A 26,274-nucleotide genomic window follows, 5' to 3' on the forward strand; every position below is an offset into this window, starting at 1 on the left:
TAAGCTGGCAATAGCACTTTTATATTCTTGCTAGGGAAAACACAGAACAGAAAAGTCTGTAAAGACTTTGACCGGTATGGAATCCCCAAGGACCTGATCGTAATCACATTCACCAGCCGGCAGGACAGCTACTAACTCCGAGCGACCCGAGGGCGTTGGGTTCGACGGCAGCCCCCGCTCCGAGAGCCTCAGGCCCGGAGCAGGAAGCGACAGCCTCGACGGCAGCCAGCTGCCTTTGCGGTGCTCGCCCGGCTTGGCTGCGGCCGGCGAACAGGGGCGGGCATTCGCTGGACACCACTCCTCTGCACACCGGCAACTGGGTGGTTGCCCGGCGAGACTCACGGCCCCAAGCGTCCCCTCCTATCCCCCACCGCTCCCCGCGCAGCCAGTAATCCCGGGTGCTATGTCCCCATCCGTCCCACCCCCACGTTGGGGGTAGAGCTCTGGCACGGTCCAGCCGCCGTCGGGGCCTGCCAGGGGGCGGCGGGGGGCGGTGCGGGGGCGGTCCTGGCCGCCCGCCTGGGCCGGCCCTCGGCGAGGGGAGCAGATATAGACAGGGGCACGGCACGGAGGGAAGGCGGTGGTGGGTAGCAGCGTGAAGCTGCAGCGGCGGTGTTTTGTCGCTGGCAGGCATCAGCCTGCCCTGAGCGTCCGGGGTGCTTCTTGGAGGGGAGCCGGCAGCGCGACCGGCGCCATGGGGTCCGGAGGCGGGCTGAGGCTGGCGGCGGTATTGGCGGCTGCCGTACTGTGCGGACCCGGGGGGCTCGCTGGGCGCGTCCTCAGCGGTGAGTGCGCCGGCGAGGGAGGTGCGGGGCCGGATCATGTCAGCGCTAGTGCGGGTGCCGGTGTGGGAATCCAACGCTCACAGGAGCAGGAACTACGAAGGGGAAGACCTGGGACCAAACCCACTCCTTACACGACTCGCGTGTTAGAGCACGGGTTCCTTAGCGCGCCGCGCTCCAGCGCTCCGCCTGCTTCGGAGCTGTCCTGCGGCGCCGGCCGCTGTCAGCGGGTCCGGCCCGGGTGAGTCCAGCCCGGCGCCAGCGCACCTGTCAGAGCGGGGAGCAGCTACAGGCTTGGGTCTGCAGAGACTGAAAGTTAGGCTGTCAAACTTCTGCCGCGGTTTTAAGTAATCTCCTGCCAATCCAGTGTTGGTTTGTACAGGCAGGCTCTTAGATTTGGTTGACTGCCTGGGTAATGTAGCTCCCTTTTAGTTGTTTGGAAAGATAGTGCATGTACTTGCTGCAATTGTCTTTCTGAGCAACAGCTATACATTGAGATTTGTTTGCATCTGTACAGGAATATACCTTCTTTGTAATACAGTTAAGAGAAAAAAGGGAAACTTTTGAGAGTGTACAGCATAAATAGTTTTGTTGTGTGTGGGTATATCTGCAGCTCTCAAAGCTAAGAAGCCAATGCTTCAGAAATCTAAATGCAAATTTGAGCTTAGGTTTAAGAATTTTAAGATCATCTTGTGTATTTCCAGCACACAGGTGCATCTGCTCAGAAGCTGCTAGATCTAATGAAAAGGCTATTTTTAATTGCACTTTGGCTTCCAAGCTAAAGCTAACAGGCTGTTGGAGGCATGCTGTGTGTGAGCACATCCATGCTTTTGTCTTGAAACAAAGTTTTACACACTGGACTGTACTTGTGAAGTTACATGTAAATCTCTGTGTATGTAGGTAAGAACATATTTCTTTACAAACTGATTGTGGAACAATGCAAATTATTTTCATACAATTGCTTTGGAAGCTGTAAAGGGAGCACATTAAAAACATTTTTGGAGCTTTTTTGTAGCAAGCGTTTAGTTGCTGAATTCAGATAATTAGCTGCTGATGGAGTACAGTCATTTACTATCCTGGTGATGTTTTATTTGAAGCAAGTTCATGTGCAGACCTGAGATGTACTGTTGAGCTTTTGCTGAAACTCACCTTCCAGGAAACAATAGCTAAGTAGTAGTACAATTTTGAAATGGCTTGCCTGCCTGAAATGTACCCTGGAACATTTAATCTACCTTTGTTGTAAAGTTTAACAGTGTATGAATATTATGCTGCACTTTCATTATTTTCAAGAATAGTGAAAAATTACTCATCAGGAGATGCATCTCAGGACTTACTTGAGACAGTAGATTCAGTACAGATGTCTATGTGTGGCTGAGGAAACCTAGTCCCTTAAGCTTCTAGCTGAAGCTTCTGTATTCAAGTGATGTAGTAAACAGAGTAGAGGTCCATTTTTTCAAACAATGTTTAATATGTATATACTGCTTAGTCAAACTGTTCCCAGATGCATATAAGGCTTTGAGGTCCTTAGAGAATACAGACTCTACCCTGTATTTCTCAGAAGCATTTCAAAGCATGTGATGAGTCTTATGTCACTGTATTTTGCAGCTTATACTTGGCTGGTAGAATGCAGGAGAGGATTTGAAGCCACATACAGAAGGAACTATTTATGTGCAGTCAGGTATATTAGCTGAAGTAGTATTTATTAGATAAAGATTCTCTAGACAATAACAACCGAGTATATTTAATATGCTTATGCCAGAATACCCTCATGCACTGGCAGGGGAACTCTTTTTTGTTTTCCCTCTCAAGGACCACACCCCTATCCTGCAACATACACATGGATCCCCTATCCTGCCACAAACACATGGATAGGTCTAGTACCAGTAGTAGTTGGCATTTTTTGAAACAGGAAATAATGTTACTGAATTGTTGGGCAGTGTGTGCTGTGTGCCTGACTTCCATCTAGCTTACCTGTCTGTCTTATATAAGAACCAACAGGTTGGACTAAAACAGGCTTACATTTAGCATGGTTAAGTCTACATCTTAACCAGATCTGTTTCTGAAAAACTGGTAATTTATACTTAAATCATGGAAGCTTCACTGCTCTCATTCCACATAAATTAAATATCATTCCCATCACTTACATAGAAACTGTTCCTGAAACTGACGTGAGTGCTGGCTGGCCCCTGTGGAAAGATTCCCATAAAGTACAATAAGTTTGCAGTAGAACTAGCAATAACTACAAAATTGAGACTGTGTTGATCACAATGTCAAGATGTGAGAGAAGGCAGGGTCTGCATTTTCAAAATGCCATTTCATTAGGTGAGGGTTTTCTTCTGGCAAGTATGATAATTTTTTGGGGATGTAAATAGAATGATAGTTGGCATAAAACGATTCACATTTAGGTGTTATTTCTTGTCATCTTTAATATGGGAATTGTTGAAGAAAAGGGTCAGAAATGCTTTGCAAGTGTTTGGGGTAGTTAGACAGATGCTTTGTGACCAGTGCTCACAGACTCCCTATCAGAATATCTACTGTTGCCAGAGAATTGATTCTTGAGAAGAAAAAAAAATAATCAAAGCTAACTCACCAGAAACTGCTGAGTCTGCCTTGCTGTCCCATGACATCATGAACAACATGAAATGATGATAATGCAGTTTGCAAAGATGCAATTACTTTAAGTATCTACTGGGCAGGGAAGATGCAAGCTAATCTTATTGCTAATCATTTAACAGCCTATGTATTAATCATAGATGTTATAGTTTAATGACTACTCTTTGTTGTCTTTTTGCATTTTGCTGGCTTTTTTATTTTTACTCTGCTATTGCTATGCATCAATAGGAGATTAAATACTGATACAATATTTTAAAGCAATATGTATCTATTTTGTTGTAGAAGTATTTGGATGCATAAAACAACAAATGAAGGAAACTATTTGGTGGGGGATGAAATGAAGAGTTGTCCCCAGACTATAAGCTTGTTTGCACCAGATGCCTTTAAGGATATGGATATGTTCTTTTGCACAGCTTATGACTGGATTTCAATTGGTCATAAAATATTATAAAATAAGATAGTTAAGGAAGTATCTTCATTGGTAATAAATTGAATAGAGATAGCAGACCCTTTCTCAAAAGCCACAATTTAATTTCATTCAATTGGCTTGACCTGCTTATTACACCTGAGTTTTTCTGTCATAGTGTAAGTATTTTCTAGAGATGCAAACTTCAGCTTTTTTGTGATTGAGGGTATGAACTGTTGATTTTAAGCAACATTTGTAGTTTGAAATTTGAGAAAGTATTGCATTATCTACATACACAACAGTTGTTTATAGAACACAACATTTTCTTGTGAATGCCCAGCATTCAGTTCCATACTGCAAAAGCTTTTAATGGACATGCTTGCCCACATAGTAGAAGATCCTTCTGTTCACTTGTAGGTCTCAGAAATCACTAAAGCTATGACCCTGAGAACTTCAAGGGAAGCTGAGCACTTAACTCCCCTAGCCTCTGTTATTGTCCAAGTGCCGGGTTCTACACATTGGCCACAACAACGCCATTCAGCGCTGGGGTCAGAGTGGCTGGAGAGCTGCCAGGCAGAAAGGAACCTGGGGATACTGGATGTTAGGAATAAATTCTTCACAGAGAGAGTGATTGCCATTGGAATGTGCTGCCCAGGGAGGTGATGCAGTCACCATCACTGGAAGTGTTTAGGAAGAGACTGGGTGGGGTGCTTGGTGCCATGGTTTATTTGATTAGATGGGGTTGGATGATGGGTTGGACATGATAATCTTGAAGGTATCTTCCAACCTGGCCTGGTCTGGTCTGGTCTATTCTATTCTATTCTATTAATTCGTCTCCTTAGGCACCTATTCTGAGGACTGTTTTCTTGGGGATAAACTAATGATCTAGGTTCTCAAAGTGAAATGAAGTGATAACCCTTGAATGTAATACATGTTTTTACCTCCTTGCTCCTAACCAAGAATTTCTATCGTAACTTCTGGAAAACCATTTTATATTAGGTAAATTGCTATAACTTGAAGTTTTGATAACCTGGGATGTGATAGTGGACAAGCCCATCTGTAGCAGAGTCAAAACACTGAAGTACTTAAATCAGTTTCAGGAATCAGACTTCTGTATTAGAGTCTATCCATGTCTATCTACCCTGTAAAACTTCCATTGCCTGTGAGGGAGAGCTGTTCATGTTGGCAAGACTGTGGCTCTGCTCAGTGGCTAAGAAAAGAGTGATGAAAAATACAGTGTTTGTCTCAGGTGAGCACGCTGCTTTTTCAGTGTCTTGTGCAAAGGTGGAGGAAGGTATTAGAATTCTCAAACTCATCATTGCCGAACCCCAGTACCCCATTTGGCCAATGGGCCCAAATGACAAAATATCTAGCATGGAGGAAGCTGTGATAAGTAATATGTAGGACAGAATGGATGGTCTGTCTTTCACATGGTTTCTCTTGCTTGCATCAAGACAAGGTTAGTGTGCTATCCCAGTGCAGTGACTAGGTACGGAACAGTCTCTCGCTGTATTGAAGTCTCATTCTGTACCTTAACTTCGCTTCTTTTTAGTTAAGGTCTCATCCTGCGTAGACCAAACTTCATTTATGTTAAGATGTTTGCAGGAAAACATGCTTTGGTTTACAAAGCACTCTATACAGCACATTTTTTTTCAAACTAATTCTCATAACAATTTTTCTCCTGGATCAGAAAATAATGTCTAGTACTAATGTGAAATAAGTCAGATGAATCAATGACTTGATAGTAATTTCTACGTTGTAATCCCGTACTTACACCTGTCACTCACAGCAGTATGACCTTCAATTCCAAGCAATCTTAAAATACTGAGTCCTAACTAAGCAGTTGATGCATCTCTAAATCTAAATGTAACTTCAGTGTACAGTCAATCACTCTAGGCTTACTTTATAAGCAGTGAAGGAAAAAACCAACCCCAAACTAAACAACTAAATGAAGACCAACAGTATTTTTTCAGGGGAATTAACTTCCTTTTAACATAGATCTTGAAAATTCTGCAGATGCATGCCTGTTTCTTTCATTTGTCCACACAGGGAGGTCAGTGAGCCAGCTCAGCTATGGACAGGTACACTGTGGATAAACTGAAGTTTGGTGAGGTGAAGCTCACTGTATTTATCTCAACAGTTTCTTCCCATACAAGGTTGTATCGATTACACTGTTCCTCAATCTGACTTTATTATAAAGGACAATTTACCACAGGAGAAAAATATTCTAACTTATTTCTCCTCCCCTCAAATATCCCATTTAATTTTGCCATTAGTGAACTGTTATGAATTTCAGGGTCCCATATGGATTGGCCTTTCCTGTGTTTTTTCACAGAAGGTGAATGAGCAGAGACTTGTATCTGTGGCAAATACAGGTATCTTGGTAACAATCCATGAAAATACCATTTGGAAAAAAGCTGTCAGATTTCACTGAAAAAGAATGAGAAAATGACTGATGCTTGCTCTGGATAACGATTGATGAAGAGTATAATTTAATGGCTCAAGATTTATGAGCTATTTCCTTCTAGAGACCAAAAATAAGTGAGCAGTCAGCAGAAATTCTCAGAAGTGAGAAATCTTGTTGAGGGAGTCTGATGTATATAAAATTAGGTATGTGTGAAAATATCTGCTGGTTTGGAGCAGGAGAATATTCCCTGCTCCCTTAAGTAGTTCAGAGCCTAAATTTTTGTTGTCTGTTCCACAGAACGCTAGCAGCTTACTAGCTGCCATATTATGCTTGTCTTAGAAGTATCTGGGAAATCTATTCTGGTCTTTACAGCTACATACAAGACTATCAGTGAAGTGACTTAAGTTGACAGTCTTGTCAAGTCTTTTGTCAGTATTTATGCTGTTTTACACAACATCTGAAGTGATGGAACATTCTTGGTGTGTCTTTAGGCTGTGCTGTATAAAAAATATTGTGTGTGTGTGTAAAACTTTCCTCAAAAGTGGAAATGATCAAGCAAACCACTGCTAACAGCTCGAGCACCAAGTGAGGCTTGCTCACAATGACAGCATTGCTAGGCCTTTCAAATACAGCCAGAGGGGGAAACAGGTCTGACACCAATCTCAGTTACTTCTCAGCATGAGGAAAAGGGAGGACAACTTGTAATTTTTAAAGAGTTGTCTTAGCAGCTATATTAGCACTTTGCATGAACACCTAGGACAGTGCAGTTGTGCACTGGGCCATTATAGAAGCAAGTGGCTGTCTGCCATGATGAGCCCTGTGATATATACCCTGAAAGTTCACATGACCAGAAGAGAGTAGAACAGCTCTTACAGGAAAAGCTAAATGGATTTCAGGCTTTAAATTTGGGATGTGCTAGATATCTGAAACTGAACTGATGCCAAAATGTAGGTATGCCTCACTTGGAAGAAAGGAATACTGTCAGGGCTTTAATGATTTGACCTGGGTGGGGGAGAAAGTACATGGGGAAATACTTTATAGATATTTTTTTCTCTTTTGGACACTGACATGTAAGTTAAATCAGTGACTAAAACTGTTTCATAAAAATGGGTATTTATTTTCCAGTTGAAGACACTTACCCAGTATTGATTTACATAATTGTAATAGTATGTTTTCCTGCAAGGGTAATTATGGATGGTGAAGTGTTGATTAGCCTCTAATGTGATTTAGATCTCAAGCTACTTCTTCACAGCTCAATCACAGGCTATGTGAGCCAGGACTGAGAATCCACCATAAGAAAAAAATGTGTGTTGTTTTCTTTGTGAAATGAGGGAAGCCTATCATAGCTTGGTGAAGATGGCATCCTTTCATGCAGGCAGGTATTGCAGGTCTCAGTACATAAGAACAAGCCTGTCTGAAACACAGTATCTCTGATTCTGACAAACTCGTAGTCTTCTCTGGGGGAGAAAAATTCCCTAGCACTTTGTTCAACAGAAAGAAAACCTTTTCTGTGTGTTGCAGGAAAGAAATCCTTGTTTGTCTTTCCAGGACCTAAATAGTGCAGGTTCAGAGCATATAGAGGCTTTAACAAACCTCCCCCAAAATAACCTGTTTAGGTCAATAATTGTCATCAGTATTCACACATATATGTTTTTTTTTAACCACCTGTTTTCCAATTAGCTATCTTGCTGCATTATTCAGGGAAGTGATCAGGTTTCATTTTATTGCCTTTGTATTCAGACAGATGCTCAAAAGTAAGTGTTAGTGACAAGTACTATTCTTTAATATTCAAACTGACGCTTCCCAGTGCTCCTTTCTAAAGAGTCTGTTTCCTTTCAGTTGTGCAGTGTTGTAAAAGTGTGGCTATTATTGGTCTATTGAGAACAGTTGTTATTCAGAAATAACCAAGTCAACTCCTTGTGCCCAAAAGCACTTGGAAACACAACTGCATAACTAGTAAAGGCTGACATACGGGTGAAAACTCAATTTCATCAATGAATGAACTGAAAATCACTTCCCATGGCAGAAAAGAAAATAAAGATATTAAGGACTGGACTGAGACAAGTAGTTTTTGTGTAGCTTCATATTCTGCATAACTTTACTAACTATCTAAATGAGTAGTATAATACAGTACTTACTTTTTACAGAAAATTGCCATCATCCCCCCTTTTTTCTCTCCACAAGAGCTGCATTAATCCTAGAGGTAGCTGTTTAGCTGGTGCTTGAGGTGGTGCTTGTAATCTTTGCTAATTCAAGATGTGGGATGGTTAATGGCTAAACATCTGGTCTGTGTTTGAGAGAGAATAGAAGATTTGCTTTTTGCCTGTCGTTCTCTGCATGCTGTCTATACATCTATAATTTTTACAAGCTAATGCCTAAGAATTTAGCAAGAAAGGAACTCCACACCAAAGACTGACTACGATGTAAGAAGTATGGCAAATAGATGAGCCCTAGTTGAGAGGTTGGGGCCAGCCTTTATTAAGGCACCTTAGACATTGTCTACTATGTGATGCAATGTATACAAACTGTCTGCCTGTACACATATGTACATGATATATCTGTATCACAGTCTGTGTTTGAATGGCAGATTTGTGAGCACATGCAATTCCTTAAGCGGTTCAGGAGCGTGAGCTGAGCAACATCTGTGATTTGAATACTGACTCAACTAGAGAATGATGTCTCTTCAGTATTACAAACTTTGTGAGGCAAGATGGCAATTTGCTTTAATCATAAATGAAGAAAGAATGTAATTATGAAGTCTTATCACAGTAGTATTTGTTAAGAAAAGTAATATGAATCATCAAAAAACCAAATTGAATTTGGTAGATGGACGCAAATATGATGCAGCAAAACATCAACAGCAGTAACATGATATATCAAAACATGACCAGCAGCTGAACCCACTCAGACTCTGACTGGATGATAGAAAGGTCAGTTGACAAGATGCATAAGCTTTGAATCAAAATGTGATTAGGATGATTTAATACCTTTTAGTATTTTACTGACCACATTCTGAAGTGCATTACTGAGACTTGACACGGAGCATATTGAGACACAAGGGCAAGTGAAAACAAATTGTACCCAGCGTCCTGCATGCTTCTTAGCCAGCCTCTGACGTTAAGATGCTCCCTCAAGCTCAAGACTAGTTTTCATAATGCAAACAGAGGAATATTCTCTAGCCAGTGGAATCTTTTGGTTAATTTATGTGTATTTCTCTCTTGCTATTTCAGTATCATGTGGCTTAAGTCTTTGTGTCTTTGTTTGTTTTCAGAGGCCTTCATCAGCCTCATACTGACCTTGGGGCCTCTGGTTAGTGTTAAATATATCACGTTCCTTTGTGCCCAATGCTCCTCCGCATTTTCTGCTGAGTCCATTATGTTAGGAAGAAATAAGTCACAGTATGAAAACATAATTAACTTTCCTGCAGCATTGTACATTCCTTTGTTCTCTCCTCACATATGCTATGCTCATGAAAGTGCTGTTCCCTACAAATCTAAGTGAATGCTAATGGTAATGGACCCTGGACTTTTAGGAGTTTCGAGAGAAAGAGTGATGGGATTTACCAGCAGGGAGCTTATCTTCTGCTTGACATCTTCAAAACATCCATCTGATTCATGTGTGGTGTTCAAGATAACCTTTGTGGCCCTTAGGCCCATGGAGGTGTAGTTCGGACTGAGGCTGATACGCTTAGGGAGAAGAATCTTTGAGCTGGGTACGTTAGCAGTCACTTTGTTTCTAACTTCTGGCATGCTAGATCTAAAGGAACCTATTAGTCTTGTTTAATGAAGCATCCTTACTAAAACATAGTGGGGGCATTTGCTTATTTCTCCTTTTCTGGAAGGTTATATATATTGATTTTTTTCCATGCAGAATTATCTGTAGAAATGCTATAAGTATGAAGCACTTTAACAAAAAGCTAACTTTGTTTTAATGTTGATACCAGAACTGTCTGATCTGGAGCTGCTATGTGACACCTAAAGATGAAAACTGATCCATATGGATGCAAAGGGTAGTTAGTATTTTGAGGAAGTACTGTACATTTGCTCTCTTCAACCAAGAGGATGAGGAGACAAAGGGAATTTCAGGCACCTCACATTCTCTGCAGTAGGCGACTAGAGCTGCTAAGGCTCAGGTAACAGGGCCAGATCTATGTTGTATGGCTTGTATACACAGGAAGGGAAGAAAGAACAAACCTAGAGACATTTCTGTTGGGGAAACTGGAGACACCTAATCTTGTGGTTTTGCAGCTGGGAAAAAAAGAGAACCATTTTTGTCAGTTATTTGTTGCTTCGACACAGCACTCTTCACTCAAGAGCAATAAAGCAGTTGATGAAAGGATAAGGTATGGGTTCATGACACCAAGCCCAGTGCCTGTTTTACTTATTTCTGTGCTGACATCTGACCAGGTTCTGGGCTGTTGTGCTTAGGTAAGGGAAGATGGGTCAAGGATTAAGGAATTGATACACTCCATGAAAGGAAGAATATTAGCATTTCAGCTTCACATTTGCACGTAGTCAGCTGGATGGTTGGAGTCCTAACTTGCCTGGGAATTTGTAAGGGAAAACAGTAAGGATGAGTTCTTAAGTGTTAAATTATTTGGATCTTTGGTGTCATGCTGAAGGGAGGACTAAATGCAATAACATGCCTTTTTTGTTGTTCTTTGTTGTGATAAAGTTTTCTTTTGTGTTTTCTTCCATCTCTCAAGCAGCACAGGGAAGATTTTGTGGAAAGGTTGTAAAGACCTCACTTGCCTGTATTTATTCACATTATATAGTGTCTTAGCTTGATTGATTCCAATTAGCTTACAAACCTAATTTTTTTTCAATTGTGGCCAAAAGAAAAGGAATACAATTTATGGAGCTGAAATAACAAATGTTCCTGTAGAATTAACAGTGGACTCATATCTGCTACAAATATGGTAGAAGAAGGTAAAATAGTCCATAGTTGATGTTTCCATGTTTGTCTTGTCTACTGTACAATGCAGTCCATTCTGTCATTTTTCACTGGTAAACTATTCCAGCTTTGTAGTTCAGAAATCAGCAGTGAGAGAAAGCTGTAAAAAACGATGCTTGAAAACTTGACATCTGGGCATGTTCGGAGGAGAGCACTGAAATGTCAACTGATTAAGGCACAACTGCAGATTTCCATTAACACATTGCACGAGCTCTGCTGCAGCAGATGAAAGTCCCCTTCAAAAGAAGAAAGAAAAGATTCACAGCAGGTCATTGCCTAAACACAGGGACTAAATTAACTGAAAAAACAAAATATTCACAGCTTCTCTCCGAATGCTTGCTACTCTGCATGGCATATTTCATTCACACCAGATGGGTCTTAATGCCAAATATTTATGTCTTGGTTTCTTGTAGTTTTCTCTGTTTAGTTCTAGAAGTGTATCCTTGCATGAATGATCAGTTTGTGAGAAGGAAGTTTTCTTTTGCCACAAGTGCAGAAAGCAGCAAGTAAAAAAAGTACTTTAGGAGCTGGATTGTATGCAACTTTTCACTTTAGCATACTGATTTTTTTGAGTTATTTAACCCCACAGTAACAATGGTATCTTCAAAAATGATTGAGGAAAAAGTCATCACACAAAGCTTCAAGATTTTGATCCACTACACCTTTCAGATAAACCCTTGGGTATGGATTGGGCCTTCACATCTGTATTCTGTATGGCTTCAAGAGGGCTATCTGCTCTGAGTGCATAACTGGACATGTATTGGGGACTGCAGATTAGATAGGCTGCTGTTGAGCTGCTCTGCTGCTGTTGTGCATTACAAGTGTCTGTCCTCCCTGCTCTTTACAGTGCTGCCTGGTTTCCCTTTGCTTGGAGAGAGTGATAGAGCTGAGACTTAACACTGGTGCAGCTTCTGTGTTGGACCAGTATACAGAGTAACTTGTGTCTTATGGGCATGACCTCTATAGTGGCCTAGAAGCAGCACGTGCCATTTGACAGCATGAATCTCCAGGCAGCAGCTGACTGGGAGATGAGTACCGTGAAGAAACTTGGTTGGTTAGCCAGCAAGGACCCTTTTGTCTTATTGGAGGGGTCATTTGAATCAGATTTTGGGAGAGTCACAGAAGACCAGAGACTGTGCATAGGAACAGAAAATATGGGGCACTGCAGCAACCTGAGAAGTGCATGGGAAGGCAGAGTGAATAATGTGTTATGGATGGAAAGCTAGCTTTATTTCAGGAAAGGGAGTACAGCACAGGAACTGAGATCAGTAGTGTCCAGCACATTTGTTTCAGTGGATTGAATGTTTCTGCATAACTGAAATAATGATGGAGATATTTTGGTGCCTGTATTGCTCATAACTTGCTACAAAAGACTCCCCATAAATCATACATCTTGAATTAATGATTTTAATCCAGTGTTTAGTTACATGGAGAGGTGTGGTCTGTTTTCCTTGTAACTGCTCAATGTCCCAAGTAATTAAGTACTAGCATTTTGATGTTTGTGCTGTTATGTACATAAAACTCTGGTAAGAAGCTGTTGTCACTTGTGTAGTGGTGAGAATCAGAATGTTGGTCAGCTCCTCCTGCACTGGGCACTCTATCTTGTCAATGAGACAGAGCTCCTGAGGAAAATAAAATGGTGGTGGTGATGTTAGCAAAGCTTGAATTGTAGCATTATAGATGGAGGAAATGAGCTGTGATTTGATATGCAGTTTTCATTCTTGCCCTTCCCTCTTTTGAACGTTCAGGGTTACCACTTTGTCACTTCGGTAAGAGGGGTAATTTTTCTTTATGTTCAAAGAAGTACAAAGAAACTGATTGTTTTATATGTATCTCTAACAAAGGGTCTGCTCCTTGATTCTTTAGCATCATGGCCCAGCCAGGACTATGGCTATTACTACATTAATTGATAGCAAGAGTCTTAACCTATATGAATAAAAGAAAATGGCATGGAAGGAACAAGGACAGATGTAGGACTCTCAGGACATTATCAGAAGTCCCAATAGGTACTCTCTCCTGATCTCAGAGCCTGGCTTTTCCCACAGTTGTCTGTAGTACAATCTTGTCCTTACATTAGATTATTCTTGTTCCTCTGTTGTTTTGGCAGATTAACTGCTGATAATCAAGTGATTTTTCAGAAGTCATGTCTGCCAAGCCTGAGTAAGAATGAGTCTGCAAAGATACAGTCCTCCCAGATAAGCTTTGATAGGGTGTGATTAAGAAAATATTTGAAGTGATGTGTTTTGGGAGGGGAAAAGGTTACAAGAATCATGGGAAACACCAGAAAATCATGGAGTTGCCATCATTGGAGGTGTTTAGGAGGAGACTTGATGGGGTGCTTGGTTGCATGGTTTAGTTGATTAGATGGTGTTGGATGATGGGCTGGATGCGATGATCTTGAAGGTCTCTTCCAACCTGGTTTATTCCTATTCTATTCTATTCTTTCTATTCTATTCTATTCTATTATTTTTCAGTACTACCTCTATAATTTAGTTTTTCACAATAAACAGATCCCATTAATAACAGTTACTTTCAGATTTAGCTCAATGCCATGCGTTGTCCTGTTTTTATGTTCCTGTATTCATGCAGCTTTGATACACTGTGCTTCTACTCTGTGCAAATATAGAGGAGTCTTCAGACAGCTCACGTGCTGTATGCAATCTGCTATGGGAAGTATGCAACCTGTCATTAAATACAAAAACTAAAATAACAATAAAGCATGACAAAATAACTTCATTGTATCTTTTAGGCTAATTTATTCAGTTCTATGTTTATCCTTTGTGTGTAGAAAAACACTGTTGTAAAAAGCCCAAGTACAGTTAAAGGGTTATGTTGCTGTTTCCCAGTGACAAATGGCAATTTTGTGAGGTAAAAAAAGGATAAAGCCTGTTCAAATGTAAATGATTATTTACCTGAGTTGTATGTCTGGGTTTGCTTAAGAGTAGGAGTAAATACAAGATTTTAAAATGAAAAACTGAAATGGTGTAATGAAGTAGTGGCCTTGCTAAATTATCCAGTAAAATGATGAAAATTGTTTCCAAACAATCTAGTTAATGTCTGGTAGTTCCTTATTACTTTGGTATCCTTCTGTGTGAAGCTAGGTGCCTTTAAGAACCATGAAGTCACAGACCTCCCAGAGGTCCAGAGTGTCCAGGAGGTGGACTGGAAAGTGTGTTTCATTCCCGAAAGTTGTTCAGTCTGGAGAAGAGAAGGCTCTGAGGAGACCTTCTTGTGTCCTTCCAGTATCTGAAGGGGACCTACAAGAAAGCTGAGGAGGGACTTTTTAGGGTGTCAGGGAGTGATAGGACAAGGGGAAATGGAAAAAAACCTAGAAATGGGTAGATTCAGATTGAATGTTACGAAAAGTTCTTCCCCATGAGGGTGGTGAGACACTGGAACAGGTTGCCCAGGGAGGTTTTTAAGGCCAGGCTGGATGTGGCTGTAAGCAACCTGATCTAGTGTGGAGTGTCCCTGCCCATGGCAGGGGGTTTGGAACTAGATGATCCATGAGGTCCCTTCAAACCTTAACAATTCTATGATTCTCTCCTCCTTGGCGGACACCCAGGATGGTGTTTCTTGCAGGGGAGGCCTGGTGTCAGCCTTGGCAATGCTGCCAGTTAGTAATAGAGGCTTGGAGCTGCCAAGTTGAATTTCAGCTGGTTTGGAATGGGGGATAGAGAGGCATGGTAGCGGGGTGGGGCATGAAAGCCTGGGTTTGTTGGCCTGTTGAAGGGAGGTTTGTGTGGAGCTTTGGCTTAATGGGGTTCTGTGTTAAACCCAGGCTATGGATTTTGTGTATTTATATATATTGTACTGGTTTATCAAGTTATGAATAGCATTTCCATTTAAATCTTCCAAATCTATCCAATCCTTTGTGTGTTTTTCTTTTACCCCTTTTGGAAGAAGTAAAAGAGCATCTGTCTCACTCTAAACTAAGTCATTCGGTAATTCTTACTTGGTTAGCAAAATAAACTCTCCTACTTTTCTTCTCCAATGATGTATTTCCATACTGAAGAAACTTTCTTTTTTTTAAGAGATGATTAGCTTATTTCCTTATATTTACATTCCTTCTCCTGTTCCTAAGTAAACACACTGGAGCTCAGTTGCAGCTGATAAGTAGGCTTGTTCATTCCACTTCTTGTATATGTTGAATAAATTCTAGAGAATATCACTAGTTGAAGAGGATAATTATGTGTTTTTCTTGGCCAAAGAACTCCAGGGAATAAACACTTTTTTTTTCTTTTTAATTCTTTCTATAGACATAACTCTGAAGGGCAAGGGAAAACTGGGGTGACTGTAGAAGATCTAATGCTTTCTCAAAGTATCTTGGGGCATCTTTATGGTTTCTGGATAGTAGAATAGAATAGAATTATCCAGGTTGGAAAAGACCTTTGAAGTCATCAAGTCCAACCTATCACCCAACACTATCTCATCAACTAAACCATGGCACCAAGCACCCCATCAAGTCTCTTCTTAAACATCTCCAGTGATGGTGACTCCACCACCTCCCTGGGCAGCTAATACATGGAGATTCTGTTGGCTGTGTTCAGGGGTGTGAAGAATCTGACTTGTCCTCCAGCACCTGCAGTCCCTGGATGTGATCCTGCCTGCCTGCTGGTGCCCACCCTGGTCCTCAGGGCCTCACTCTGAGCTGAGGGATAGGGCTACTGCTTTTCCTTTTGCTAGTCCAACTGGTGGCAAAGCTGAGCATGCATCTCAGTGCCACACAGACAGGATGCTGACACAGCCAGGATTCTGACACAACCATCCCACAAACTGTCACAGACAAGATGCTGCTGTCAACAGCACCTGTGTGCAGGACCCATATCAATATACACAGCTAAATCTCCTCCCTCTGGGCAGCTGACAGAGACAGAAGATCTCTAGGGAAGGCACATATCCAGGCAAACACACTTTGTTTTACATGGAACCTATAGATGATGGAGATTGGAGTCAATACAGCTGACCAATATGATGGAGTATTGTTCCTTTATTGTTCCAGTATTGCAGGCCTATAGTGTGAGTATAGCACAGTAAAATGAAGCATAGAAGAAGAAGAGAAAGGAAAGGCAGAAGTGCATAGCAAGGGAAGTTCTACAACTTCTATAAACTTGGAGTGCCTTGTTGGCATGGCTTCATTGGTTCCCTATGAGTGACCACACTGCATTTTGATTATTGGTGCATTTTGATTATTGGTGCATTTTGATTATTGGTGCATTTTGATTATTGCAGTGACCACACTGCATAGATTATTGGTCCAACTACTAATGACACAACAAGGTTTGTTGATGCAGGTGCATGTCCTGTTGTCCCATGATAACTTTCTGTGTTTATAGCTACCAGTGCCCTGTTCTAGTTACATGCTGCAGGCACAGCACTGTTTTGCTACACTGCTAGCCACTTCTGCACTTATGCTGAGCATGGCCTACCACCATGTCAGGCCCTAGGCCTACACTGCCAGATTGCTCATACTACTCGTCGCTGGCATTGCTACAGGAACCTGCCCCTATTTTACCTCTTTCTTTCTATTCCCCCTTTTTTGCTCCCCATTTTCTGACCCTCCACTGTCCTTCATCAGATTGCATAGTCCCACCAACTGCTCCAACATCCTTATCCTGCTGCAGAATCCTGTTTGCCTGCAGTTTCTTGACAGCCCACCAGTTAGTGTGTCTGAAGAGCTTTGGGTTTTTTTTCTTGTTTATGTTTTCCTTTCAGGTTTATGTCTGTATTTTGATCCTTTTCTTAACATTTCTCCTTGCACTGGAAAAGTCATTGACCAGATACCCTTAAAGGGGCATTCTCTTTCCACACACTTACAAGTTGTACTTAGCATGTTATAGCAAAGACAAGCTATGACATCATTCTGAGTACTGCTTCTCAAGGTTATTAGGTAGCAGAATCAGAAACCTGCCCTAAAGAATGTTAATTTTTGGTTTTCAATTTTCTGATCAGATAGCTTTGATAGAAAAATAAGAGTGGAGCTGGTCCATGAGTATGAAACAGTTAAGAAAATACCCTTCAGATAAATCCTAGCTGTAACAGAGGGGCCTGATGGTGCAGCCATTAAAGCAGAGAACATTTTTCTAGAAGTTAGTGGGAGACTACAGCATCTTGGTGAGTTTCACAGGCCTTAGGAAGAAAGCCATGGAAGATTCCCATGAACTCTGTATTTGCAATTTGAATTAAAGCTAATGTTTTCAGCAGGGTCAGTGTATCACAATGAGCCCTTTCAGGTGGGGACAGAAGGGAACAAAACACACTGTCCCTTTCCATCTCTGCATGCATGCTGTGCTATATTTATTTATTTGATTTTTTACAGTCATATTTATTACTTTACTCTAAATATTCTCATTTTTCTGTTTTTCAGGTCAGAAAGTGTGCTATGGTGACTTCAAGCATTCTTGTTATAAGTTAGCTTATTTCCAGGACTTGTCTAGACGTGTGGGCTTTCAGGAGGCCCGCCAGGCTTGTGAAATTGATGGTGGGGCTTTACTAAGCTTGGAAAGTGAAGCTGAGCAGCAACTAATAGAAAACATGTTGCAAAACCTCACTAAGTCAGGATCTGGGATTTCTGATGGTGATTTCTGGATTGGGCTGTGGAGAAGTGGTGATGGACTAGCCACCTCAAGTGCCTGCCCTGACCTCTACCAGTGGGCTGATGGAAGTAATTCACCATTCAGGTAAGTCCATAGAACTGCTTACTGAGGGGGTTTCATGGAAAAAATACAGAGTGAAATGTCCAAAAAGTCTACTAGAATGAAGCTTGCTGCCCCATGAAGTTAGTAGCATTCCTTCTTCTACAGATACAGGGGAGATGGCAGCCAAGGTTATGAATTTGAAGCTGTAGAAGTGTGGTATAGTGTGGTTTCAGCCTAAAGTTTCCTTTACTCATCTGATGAGTTGGCAGTTTTGCATGTTTTTCTGCCCCACATAGAGTCTTCAGGATGCCAGGTGGAAGCAGGCAGACTAATTCTGCAAGGCTCAGGTCACCTCAAATCAGGGGACCAGCCACCAAGTAAATTAATGCATGTCAGTACAAATTATTCTGTTTCTACCATGTCTTTTGAAATGCCTTTAATTTCCTGATTAAACCAAAGCAGCAGCTCACAGGACTTGGGACAAAGGGATGGGTAGGAGTCAGATAGGCATGAAAACAGGTAGGGTCTTAGTAGTGTGGGCTGAGCAGTAGGGTGTTCTGCGAAAGTTCTTTGGTCAGAATTTTTTTTAAGATCCTGAGAAGTGGAGCCCAGGCCCTGAACTTATTTCACAAAGGAGCTGTGGGAAATGCAGCATATATTTGAAGAGGATGGAGTTGACATGTCTTCCCTGATGTAAACTCTTTTCTTTGTCATCCTGGTGAATCTTGCCATCAAAATCTGAAAGTTTATTTCTATGTGTGTGCTACTAGAAATTGGTATACAGATGAGCCTTCCTGTGGAAGTGAAGCCTGTGTTGTGATGTATCATCAACCAACTGCAAACCCTGGTCTGGGGGGGCCATACCTTTACCAGTGGAATGATGATAGATGCAATATGAAGCACAATTTTATCTGCAAGTATGGCCCAGGTAGGTAAAATTAAAGCTGTGTTTCAGAGGTGGGGCACTTTCTGAGAAAAACAATTGGCCTGTTTTGTGCAAGAATCAGCAAGTGTCTTGTGGCCTGGAATACTGATTCCTGTGGTGTGTGAGTGCCTAAGCTGGCATTAACAGGGGATGCAATATAGCAAATCTGGGGATAAATTAAATAAATCTGTCTGTATCCAGCAAGAATGTTCTCAAGGTTAGCTTCACTGTCATGCATTCTCAGGTTTACTTGGATTTGACTCATTCACCAGTTATTTTGCTCCCCACAAGGTGTTTTAAGTGGCCATTTTCTATTTCTCTTGTTCTCTATCTAGTAGGATGAACACGACATGTCTTGGCCCTGCTGCATAAATAATTACACTGCCCTTGTGGCTGTAGACCTCTGGCATTATATGCCAGCTTGTGTGATGGCTGTCTCAAAAAGTTTTGGCTTAAACAATGAAGGCCTATATAGCAGTAAGACAATTCTGCATTCATGCATGTAGATTTATAGATAGGAAAAGCAGATGCAGGCTAGTTCAGATGGTGATACAAAAAAACAGCTCACAGAACTTTGGCTGTACTTCCAGGTATGACATAGGTTCTGTATTTGTCAGTAGAGGCAACATGGATTATAAGCTGGGACTTTGTGCAAACATAGAAAGGACATGGAAAATAAACTTTCAAGTTGAGCCTGTAACATTTTCTGCCTTGGGTGGTACTTAATGATAAATGAAACCCAAGTGTTTCAGCAGGATCATGCAAATATTTTCATATAACTTATGATGTGTCAGCTTTTCCAAAACTACTGCCTATGAAATCCTACTCTTAACAGCTATTTGACCTACCTAATTCTGCAGTTTCCTACATACCTACCTTCTTAATGCTCATGATCTAATAATAATCACACCCCTCCTACAGATCTGTCTGTCTCTAGAGATCCCGGCTATTTTCTTCCTTCACTTTTGGTGGCTAATAGCATAGATTTCTCATGGTCTAATATTTTAATGGGGATATTAATAACAGTTAACATTGCAAGCAAATATTTGGAAGACTTGATAGACCCTAGTGTGGGCTAGTGTGGGGTGTCCCTGCCCATGGCAGGGGGGTTGGAACTAGATGATCCGTGTGGTCCCTTCCAACCCTGAATGAAACTATGAAACTATGACCCACATATTTTACCCTCACCACCAAAATCTGTTACTGCTTCTTAATTTAGAATAGAATAGAATAATCCAAGTTAGAAAAGACCTTCGAGATCATCAAGCCCAACCTATCATCCAACACCATCTAATCAACTAAACCATGGCACCAAATGCCTTATCCAGTCTCTCCCTAAACACCTCCAGTGATGGTGACTCCACCACCTCCCTGGGCAGCCCGTTCCAGTGGCCAATATCTCTTTCTGTGAAGAACTTCTTCCTAATATCCAGCCTAAATCTCTCCTGGTGCAGCTTGAGGCTATGTCCTCTCGTTCTGTTGATGGCTGCCTGGGAGAAAAGACCAGTCCCCACTTGGCTACAATCTCCTGGTACAGTTCTCAATGTAAGTCATCCTAACCCATCCCTACAAAGTAATTCTGTACATGAATGGCTAGTGATCAGGCAGTTTACAAAGCAGTGCATGCTTTTGTAACTTCTAGCTATTTGTAAGCTTGAAGTAGCAAAGAGAAATGGTAATATTTGCCATATAGCCAGGTGTGTAACCACATCTCAGTAAATATTGCCCTGTTTTAAAGCATTTGCTCTTGAAAGTAAATTGACTTCCTTCAGGTGTTGATCTGTTAGAGGGTAGGAGAGCTCTGCAGAGGGACCTTGACAGTCTGGACAGATGGGCACAGTCTAACAGCATGAGATTTAATACAGATCACTATTTTATGGTAATTGGTTATCATCTGGGTCACATAGGCTGTTCAAGGATCTATAATGTACAATTTTATCACTTTTACAACAGCTCACAATTCTTCTGAAATAGGAAACCAGAATAGCAATGTTTTAAATGGTTAAAATAACATTTGCATGTGAGAAAACGCAGGCTTGATTAAAAGGGCTCACTTTCAAGTCTATCTCATACTTTTAAAAGCAAATTCAATAGAAATAATTATTCTGTACTCCTGAACTGCTTTCCATTCCAGTTGAGATGTGATAAATAATTGTTTTTTTTCCTATTGCTTTCACCATCTTAAAAAAGGCTAAGTATTGTCAGCAAACAAAGTGATAACAGTAAGAAGGAAAATGAGTTTCTATTTCTTTCATTATGTAGAAATAGCTTGCTAGCATATAAGGAAGTGTATAATAAGGCAAACGATATGTAGGTATATTGTTATTGGGACTGCCATTGTTGTGCAGCTAAATACAGCACCACTGAATTGTAGCTATTTCTGTTTTTCCAAGCTGCTGGGATTGTGCTCTTCAGGAAAACAGGCCATTCTCCAGAAATGCATTTTTCTATCACATAAAGGAGTAGATGCATAAATGTATATAAATAGGTGCACGAATTTCTTTCACTGCCTGAAGAAAGTACCACAGCGTTAGACAGAAGATTACATTTTCTATCTGAAACCTAATGAGACTTACAAATTGCCTTCCCCCCACCCCCGCAAATCACTGCAATATATTCAACAGAAGCTGTTTGTATTTGCAGTGCAAAATAATGTATCCATTTTACCAGGAATATTAAAGTGCCACATGCATATTGAATTTCACTTTGTTATCTGGGCATATTGTTTTTCACGACTTTTCTGTCTGTTTTGAATATGTGGTGTATGATACCAGTCACAAGCCAAAACACAGGGGGTTGCAGGTGACCATGAAGAAGTTGCATCTAATTTTATCAGTAATAAGCTCAGGGCAGTGCTCATTAGGCAGTTCAGTTCAAGCAGCAGCTACATTCCTGGTAGCCACTTTCATTTTTCTAAGCCCTTTTCATAGTACCTCCCTTGGCAACATTTACTGTTGCAATGTGCAGTCTGGCTTTAGATCATATTGATCATTCAGTGATCTTAAATTTAATTATAGGTTGGCAATTGCAACCACATTTAGTTCCTGCCCAGCTCCTGGAGGTTTGATTATGCAATCAAATTAAAAACTCATCTCCTTTTCTGCTGTCTAGAGCTAACAACTCAGTTCTTTGTGGTATTCTGATATCTATCTATGGCCAAACATAGCCAGTTTTTACCAGAGAAGATGAAATAATTACTTTTGTTCTCGTAGGCTTTATGTCCTTGGTTTCTCCCAGCTCTTTGTGTTTGTCAGGACACCTGAAACTGCAGGGTAATGACACTATTATGTTAATAAATGTTGATGATCAAGGGGTGTAATTCAAGCAATCACACAGATTGTGCTGTTATGCCCAATATGAGGTAATTCATTCTGTAATCTTTGCAAACTTTTAGGAGTAACAATAGCCATAAGTAAACACTCCATCTTGAATCCATTAAATGATTCTCCAGTTTCTGATGCATTGCAAGAAATGCAATGCTATCATTCCTCTTTCAGTTATTTCACCTCCTTATGGGATGTAATAGAAAGCAGTGCCCGTGAATTGTATTTCAGAGTTGCCAAACTATGTGAATCATAGAATCAGTCAGGGCTGGAAGGGACCACAAGGATCATCCAGTTCCAAACCACCTGCCTTGGGCAGGGACACCCCACACTAGATCAGGCTGGCCAGAGCCTCATCCAGCCTGGGCTTAAACACCTCCAGGGATGGGGACTCAACCACCTCCCTGGACAACCCATTCCAGGGTTTCACCACTTTCACGGTGAGGAACTTCTTCCTCACGTCCAGCCTGAACCTCCCCACCTCCAGCTTCATTCCATTCTCCCTAGTCCTACCACTACCTGATATCCTAAGAAGTCCCTCCCCAGCCTTCTTGTAGGCCCCCTTCAGATACTGGAAGGCCACAATGAGGTCACCTTGAAGCCTTCTTTTCTCCAGACTGAACAGCCCCAACTCTTTCAGTCTGTCCTCATAGGAGAGGTGCTCCAGCCCTCTGATCATCCTCGTGGACCTCGTGAAGTTGACATCTAACCTTGTAAACTCATGCTGATTTGTTTTGCTTCATAGGAAGGATTCTGTAAGCATTATTTTGAAAATGTGAATAAGGTTGAGGTATCAATTGAGAATACTTCTTTGTTTAAATTGGTTTAGATGCATCTGCATGAATAAAAATTTGAATATGTTACAAGAAATTAAGGAATTTAGTGGTTTAGCCAGTAACTTAGCAGAGACCACTAAGAAATAGAACTAGAATAAACTATAGCCCTTTTCTAAGGAGCAAAACATATGAACTAGAAGTGATTTGACACCAGCTTGCAAATAGTCTTTTGTAAGAAGGTTCTAGCATGGGAGCGCAGCTAGAGGACACAGTCTCAAGCTGTGCCAGGGGAAGTTTAGGCTTGAGGTGAGGAGAAATTTCTTCACAGAGAGAGTTATTAGCCATTAGAATGGGTTGCCCAGGGAGGTGGTGGAGTCACCATCCCTGGAGGTGTTCAAAAAGGGATTGGACATGGCACTTGAAGCCATGGTTTAGTAGTCATGAGGTGTTGGGTGACAGGTTGGACTTGATGACCTTTGAGGTCTTTTCCAACTTTATTGATTCTATGATTCTAAATACTGAAGAATTTAGGAATTATTGTTTTGGAGTGTGTATCTATTTCTGTGATGTTGCCTGCAAAATAATGAAAACATCTGTTTTATTACACGCATTTTTCATTCTTCAACAATCATTTTCAAATATTGATTTAACAGATAATGTCTTAGAAAAAGAATTAGGAGCCAGAGCGGAGCCAGATTACGGTAAGACATTTTGAAATGTTAAATTGAGTTCCAGTGGTAAACACACAATTATAAGGATAGCTTACAAGAACCTCCATAATTCCTCAGGTTTATGACACATGATTTAGAACTGGAGCATAGGAAAAATGAGTCCTTTAGAAAGCAGTAGCTACAAATACATGGTTATTGCTCAGAATAGCACTGCTCAAAAATTTTGTTCCAGATGTAACCCAAATTTTGCAGCACAATCTTGTTTGCATGCTTATACCCAGCATTTTAATCAAACTTGAAAATGCTCATTCCTCCAATATCAATTAAGATGTAATTACTATTAATTTATTTTAAAGTATAACAGCCATACTTTTTCCTCAACATCTTGCTAACATGTCTAATACGATTTTCAGACATTTTACCAACAGTGCCGGCAGGAAATCCTTATGACACAAGCAAACCAGAAGATCAGTATCATATTATTGCTACTGAAACAGGTAATGTGTTCATATGAATGTAGTGGTCTGGTAAAAGTATTAACAGTGGTCTCAGTTAAATTAATCTTGAACAATTTCCATTATTGTCATTGGGAGGAAATAGTTTGTTTCCTCAGGAAGCGCCCTGAAAGCATATACTTTTGAATAACATTTGAAAAGTTTTAGTCACTCCTGTTTGTAGCTGTGGAGAACAAATTATTTCCATGTCTTCCCAAACTTTCATCCAAACTTAGTTTAGTATTCTGTGAAATCTTTACCACTGTCTCTGACCCTGGTGAATCTCTGTCAAGGTGCAAGATTTCACTGGTGTGAAATTGCTGTGAAGCATCTCCTAGGCTGTAATAACCAGTTCCTTGCCTTTCTTTATCTCCTTCCCACATCTTCTCCAAGACATGTAACAAACACGTGGGCATATATTATCTTTTATATTTGATACCAAAGGCTCACAAAAAAAAACCCAACAAAAGAATCTTTCCTGACAGCACATTCATTTTTCAGTTCTCTACAGAATAAGATGAATTTTTCAGTTACTTACACAACAAGAACTGTACTATTGCTCCCCCCAGGTACTCTCTTTTAAGGAACACCACATTCTAAGGGGAGTTAGTGTGCTTTGTTGAGATTTCTGGTAGAAATGGCACTTGATGTTTTGAAAATGGATGCCTCCTCCCTGGGAGCTTGCTGTAATGCCCCAGCTACTTCATTTATAATTTATGTCCTAAACAGTCCTGATGCCAGCCTGATCTAGTGTGGGGTGTCCCTGCCCATGGCAGGGGGGTTGGAACTTGATGATCCTTGTGGTCCCTTCTAACCTTGACTGATACTATGATAATTGTAACATGGCCTCGATTCAAGGAAATGAACATCTTTAGGGATTTCACAGGATTACGAAAAATGGGTGCTCCATTTCCACACTGATTAGCTGGATTTGAGCCAGTTTCCTAACTGATGTTCTCTAAAGAGAAACTGGAACTCCAGAGAAATGAATACACTGAGGACCTTACTGTTTTAAATCAATAATGCCACTTATATAAACCATGCAAAGACTCTCTGTTTAAAACTCATAAGTAAACCCAACCTGAACATTCACATTTATTCTTGCTAGTGAAAGTATGTTCAAAAAGAGCAATTTGTGAGAAGGGCCCCACATTTTGTATGTTGGATATACACTGTTATAAATCATGGGCATATAGTTACTGAAAAAAAATATCAAACTCTTCTGGAAGCTCTAGACCCCGTCCTTTATTGCAGGCAGGTAATAGTCCCAGCTTGGATGAACATGAGCCTGCAGTGTGCCCAGGCGGCCAGGAGGGCCAATGGCATCCTGGCCTGCATTAAGAACAGTGTGGCCAGCAGGAGCAGGGAGGTCATTCTGCCCCTGTACACTGCACTGGTTAGGCCACACCTCGAGTACTGTGTCCAGTGCTGGGCCCCTCTGCTCAGGAAGGAGGTTGACTTGCTGGAATGAGTCCAGAGAAGGGCAACGAAGTTAGTGAGGGGCTTGGAACACAAGCCCTATGAGGAGAGACTGAGGGAGCTGGGGCTGCTTAGCCTGGAGAGGAGGAGACTCAGGGGTGACCTTATTACTCTCTACAACTACCTGAAGGGAGGTTGTAAACAGGCAGAGGTTGGTCTCTTCTCCCAGGCAGCCAGCACCAGAACAAGAGGACACAGTCTCAGGCTGTGCCAGGGGAAGTTCAGGCTGGAGGTCAGGAGGAAGTTTTACACAGAGAGAGTGATTGCCCATTGGAATGGGCTGCTTGGGGAGGTGGTGGAGTCGCCATCACTGGAGGTGCTCAGGAGGAGACTTGACAGGGTGCTTGGTTACATGGGTTAGTTGATTAGGTGGTGTTGGATGATAGGTTGGATGCGATGACCTTGACGGTCTCTTCCAACCTGGTTTATTCTATTCTATTCTATTTCCCATTCCTTTTGTTCACAGACCTGTGGGGAGCAGCTCTATCTCTCTCTTGTTTAGTCAAGGAGAGTGTGCATTTTTCTTTTCAGGGGAGTGAGGAGACAAGAGGAGAGTTTCATTCCTCTTGTGGCCCTGCATGGGTGGGAATCCAACATGCAAGGACAACTGAATATGCAGGTTATGTGGACTGTAAAATTTATAGGCTGTGAAATATGCTCTGTTGAAACACTTAAATTTTCCATGCAAAGTTGAAATTCTTGCACTGATGATAGATAATATTAGAATTTAAGCTCTCAAGATATGTTTTGCATAGTCTTCTTATAGAAGGAATGCATGAATGTTCTGTTCTGTAAATTAATGCATTT

At 41.2% G+C, this 26,274-nt stretch overlaps 1 protein-coding gene across 3 annotated transcripts in view; it reads left to right on the plus strand.

Annotated features, from left to right (window-relative positions):
- The first annotated feature begins 570 nt into the window (after positions 1 to 570).
- CHODL (chondrolectin) overlaps positions 571 to 26,274 on the plus strand; it is a 29,942-nt gene continuing 4,238 nt past the window's right edge. For 2 of the 3 annotated variants that reach the window (XM_068144825.1, XM_068144827.1), the window contains exons 1-5: positions 571 to 785; positions 17,529 to 17,841; positions 18,570 to 18,727; positions 23,477 to 23,524; positions 23,908 to 23,991. In XM_068144825.1, coding sequence (XP_068000926.1) covers positions 695 to 785; positions 17,529 to 17,841; positions 18,570 to 18,727; positions 23,477 to 23,524; positions 23,908 to 23,991 — 694 coding nt within the window. In that variant the 5' untranslated portion in view covers positions 571 to 694. The remainder of the gene's footprint in view (positions 786 to 17,528; positions 17,842 to 18,569; positions 18,728 to 23,476; positions 23,525 to 23,907; positions 23,992 to 26,274) is intronic. The other variant, XM_068144828.1, reaches the window with a different exon arrangement.

Source organism: Melanerpes formicivorus, unplaced genomic scaffold (genome assembly GCF_026170545.1).
Source record: "Melanerpes formicivorus ecotype bairdi unplaced genomic scaffold, bMelFor1.0.p_v2 SCAF_11, whole genome shotgun sequence".
Taxonomy (NCBI): domain Eukaryota; kingdom Metazoa; phylum Chordata; class Aves; order Piciformes; family Picidae; genus Melanerpes; species Melanerpes formicivorus.